This window comes from Perca fluviatilis, chromosome 7 (assembly GCF_010015445.1).
Source record: "Perca fluviatilis chromosome 7, GENO_Pfluv_1.0, whole genome shotgun sequence".
NCBI lineage: Eukaryota > Metazoa > Chordata > Actinopteri > Perciformes > Percidae > Perca > Perca fluviatilis.
The window spans coordinates 34482039-34486633 of record NC_053118.1 but is presented as its reverse complement, the minus strand read 5'-3'; the positions used below and the strand labels follow the sequence as shown (position 1 = coordinate 34486633).

At 37.8% G+C, this 4595-nt stretch overlaps 1 protein-coding gene across 1 annotated transcript; it reads left to right on the top strand.

Moving 5' to 3' along the window:
- Positions 1 to 871: 871 nt before the first annotated feature.
- Positions 872 to 3848, top strand: LOC120561750 (C-type lectin domain family 4 member F-like). The gene is made up of 7 exons (XM_039804984.1): positions 872 to 984; positions 1092 to 1169; positions 1373 to 1462; positions 2475 to 2747; positions 2839 to 3005; positions 3146 to 3258; positions 3335 to 3848. The coding sequence occupies exons 1-6, from the start codon at positions 957 to 959 to the stop codon at positions 3224 to 3226; spliced, it is 717 nt and encodes a 238-aa protein (XP_039660918.1). The 5' UTR covers positions 872 to 956; the 3' UTR covers positions 3227 to 3258; positions 3335 to 3848.
- Positions 3849 to 4595: the final 747 nt, after the last annotated feature.

Sequence of the window (4595 nt, the reverse complement as noted above, 5' to 3'; positions counted from 1 at the left end):
TGGAATAAGTTTAAGTTTTGTACACAGTGTGTGTGGTGTCCGAAATAAACCCCGGACTAGAAGCCAAGTTCATTCATTTGCTCACCAGAAACGGGATTTTAACCCCGACGTTATTCATTTTATAACGTCAGCCCTGGAGGTAATGAGTCTCCCCTGGTTTTCTGACCACGGTCTGAAACGAAGCAAGAAAGGTTAACACACTGAAAATGTTAACAGCTTATTAACGTGCACTTCTTGCCTCGTGTGCGCTGATGTTGTTCCTACGGTTGCTTAATAAAAGCGTGCTTTCCACACAAACAAACGTAGGCCTACATGTGTCATATGAGAAAAAAAATTGATTTTAACTGTGTCGGGCTCGGACCAGGCCGGGCTCGGACATAAATATCTTAATGCCTGTCGGGCTCGGGTCGGGTTCAGTTACTGCTCTGTCGGATGCGGGCCGGGATCGGACAGAAAAATGCGGCCTGGCAACCCAAAGGCCAAGGTCTCGTTTCCAGAGTTAAAATACTAAATTCCAAAATACTATTTTGTGGCAACAAATTAGCATTTTGCGGCCACAAATTAGTAACAGTATGTTGCATTATTATTTTTCAATATGATGCTTTTGAAGCATGACAACACAATGACACCACCAAATGCTTTTAAAATGACCAAATTCACAGCCATGATATAATTAAACAATTGTGTTAACACATTCTTATTTTAGGCCGCTAGAGCCTGTAGATTTTTGATTTACTTCCCCACTGTATATTTATCATAAGAGACACTGCAGACAGTATTGCCCAACACTACATTTCCTGTTCACAACAACACGTTCTTATTGGCTGTTGAATTGACGAAAAAATGACAGTCACAACCTTGAAGTAGAAGTCCAGTAAAGAGCATCACAGCAGACCAGACGGCCTCCTAACAGCTCTCATACAGGACTGCAGCAGGACTTTAAACATTTGTTCAGGATGAACAGAAAACCACAGGAGGACATTGGTACTTTAACATATTCTGTTTATGTGTCTGCATGTAAGACATTATCTACTCTATGTATCTATGTACCACAATGTTGTCTACATTTGTGTTTGATGTTTATTTTTCAGAGGCAATCGAAGAAGAAGAAGACGATAACTATGTTAATGTACCAGCCTGGACTGTGGATAAAGTGGCAGCCCCTCCAGGTACATTTCCCACATTTAATATTATTAAACATGAGATTAATTCATAAAAAATGTTTAAAAAATGTGATAATGATGAAGATTAAAAAAATGAGTGTTTAAAAGTTCAGCTCCGTTTGTCCCTGTAGGACTTCAAATGTATTCAGATCACCTTTGACTGTTAAATCAACATCATTAACTCAACTGAGTTCTTCTTTTTCTCTCAGACCAGAGGTCTCTCTTCTTCACTCAGTCTTTTCTACCAGTAGCAGTGTGTTGGCTGATACTGTTAGTCATCATGGGCCTTCTTATCTACCGTGAGTGTCATAGCTTGTTGTTGGTAGTCCTTATTTAAAGGACAGGTTCACATTTTGTCAAGTCTGTCAGATGCCCATATGTACATAGAAACTGTTCTTGCTTGGTTTAATCCATCCTCCTTTTCATACTGGTCCTGTGCAAAAATGTATTCCAAAGTTTATCTGAAGACGTTGGAAGATATTTGGACTACTTGAACCTCATGTTAGGTTCAGGTAAAGTTTGGAATGTATTTTTGCACAGAACGAGGACTGCATACTTTGCCCCCTATATATCTTACTTGGAAGTGCTTTAGAAAGAGATCTCTAATTCACCAGTATGACCACAAAGAGATCAGAGAAAGAAATCCCAGTTTCAGTGTTCATATTGTGACAGTTTGACTTTATCCTTTTAGTCAAGGGGTGCCAGCCAGGGCTCTCTCCTGACATCTAAGATAGGTCTTAGTTAGGTAACGTTTTAAATCAGTTGTATTTTGTTAGCATATAACATTAAACCACACAAGCATGAACATATTAAAATATACACCCTATACACATTGAATGATCTTGAAGTTTAAACCCAGCAAAAATCAACACAAACACCCAATTCAAGGGTCAAATCAAATGTTCATACATTTAACACAAAAATAATCAAAGTAAAAGTAAAACAAAACGTATTAACCAAAATCCCACAGTCTCAAAATCGACAAAGCAAAAAAATCCAAAATAAAATTCCACTTTGGGTTTTCTTATGAATTAAATTGCCCATGGAGAAAATCAAAAAACAGCTTGTTGTAACCACATTTAAGTTAGTTCAATATGCAAACAGAATTAAAAGAAAACTTCAGGAAAAAGAAAGTGTTGGTGCACCTGACTATTGTTTTAAGATAGATTTGAAATGTGAATCCATCCTGTAATGTCTTTTATTATAATGTAAAACACATCTTTAATTGGGTTTTTGTATGAAATGTGTTATGAAAATAAACTTGCCCTGAAACAAAGTGTTAAAGGCCAGCTCTTCTGCCTGTCGCTGTAGTTACTTCTGTCATATCTGAAAAAGACGCCAAGCTGACGGCAGAAATCCAGCAGCTGGAGACACTGATGCAGCATCTGAATTTATCCAAAGACAACGAGACTCTACTGGCTGCCATTCAGCACCTGACAAACCTCAACGACAAACTGAGCTCAGACAATGAGAAGTTGAGGAGGGACTACGACGATCTGACTGCAGTAAACCAGCAGCTGGAGACACAGAGGAACAACTGTGCTCAGTGGAGCGTTGATGTCTACTGCCCCAAAACAAATAATGGTATGTTCAGATCCTATTAATTAGGTCCAATAATAACCAATAATACTAGTATCATAATGCAGTAATGTTGTTTATTGGTTGGTCTCTGTAGTTTCAGAGAGACGGTGTAAAGCTTGTCAGGAGGGCTGGGAACTCACCGGGCCCAGCTGCTATGAGGTTCATGATGTTAAGTATCCTGATCGGAAAACCTGGGAAGAAGCTGAAGAAGACTGCAGAGGAAAGGGTTCACATTTGGCTGTTTATACTCAAGAGGAAGATGTAATGAGAAAACTGTGTGAATTTTGATAATAAACTTGAAATATGTTTTCTGTTGGTTTTAACAATGTGAGTCTGTAGATCACAGTGTGTGTATTTAAGTATAGTGTCTAAATCTTTGATAACTTTTTCTGTCTTGTCAGGGCGTAATCAATAAATACAGCCCGAATAGTTCAGGAACTGATGGATACTGGATCGGCCTGAGAGCTGAAGGTGGGATGTAGGAGTGGGTCGATGGAAGTGATCCAACTGTAAAGTAAGAAACACATTCCTAAACCATTTGAATCATAAACTCTATCAGTCTTGATCTAAACATCATGTTCTTCCCTCAGTGACTGGACACAACAAAATCCTCCTACTGACGGTCAGTGTGTAATGTCTGTCCATGAGGAAGAATGGAAATCAGTGAGCTGTGCTGAGAAAAAATGATGGATCTGTAAAATGAAGGCTCTATCTGTTTAAACACTGCAGTCAGACTTGAGAAGGTTACTGGATTCTCTGCATGATAATGTCAACTGGCTTATGAATATTAAATGTGTGTTTGTGCTCTGTGTGTTTCTCTCTGCATCTTTGTTAGAGATGCAGTGATTAAAGGTTTTATACCAGATTGATGAAAGGGAACAACTTCTTTAGGATGTAGGATGGATGGCTTTTTTGCACAAGTATAGAAAATGGTAAATTAGCATAGCTCTTTGAGTAGGCTAAATGTTTACTGTACATTTGTTTTTTTAATTGTTTTAACCCTGTGCTTGTTTTGGGTCTCTGTTGTAACTCTTGCAGCAATGTCTCCCTGTGACAAAAACGAATTTCTCATTGGGGAGACCAATAAAGATACTTTGACTTTGACTTTAAAGTTTCCTGTTTGCTCTTGTCATTTTAAATTTTAAATTGTTGCAGCAGGGGGCGCTGCATCTCATTTTTTTCCCCCAGTTTTGACAGCAGACATATGCACTATTCTTAAAGATAAACTGTGTAAAAATCTGTACATTATTTAGGAAGAACATGATAGCTGCCAAGGAAAGAATCATCCTGTGACATCATACTGTTCTCTAACTTTCTTCATCATTCTGAAACAAGGACACAACAGATGTTGAGGCTGATTCATTTTCACTCCTGCCACCTAAAAAAGAGGCAACAATCGTCTGATAAGTTACATAATACAGGTAGGGTAACTCTGGGGTAAACAACTAAACTTATTTTTGTTAGACCAAACAATTAATACAGTTTACAGAATGAATGTTTAGCTGACACATCTGCTACATTTAAATTGAAATGCCATAATAATAATTATAATACATTTATTTATATAGCGCTTTACATGGTACTCAAAGACACTTTACAGTAAAACCAGCACATATAGCACATTAAAAACAGATAAGCAATAACACCAACACATAAGACAAGCATATTAAAAGCAATTAAAATAATCTGGGTTGCTCTAATTGCAAAATCCCCAACAACGTTAAATGTGGACGCACCCGTCCTGATTACAGATAGTATTCATATTGAGTCTAAGTAACTAATCTGGGCACTGTTCATAAGACCTGTAGGGCAGAATAGTGTTACACTTACACTTAATTTAAAAAATGTAAC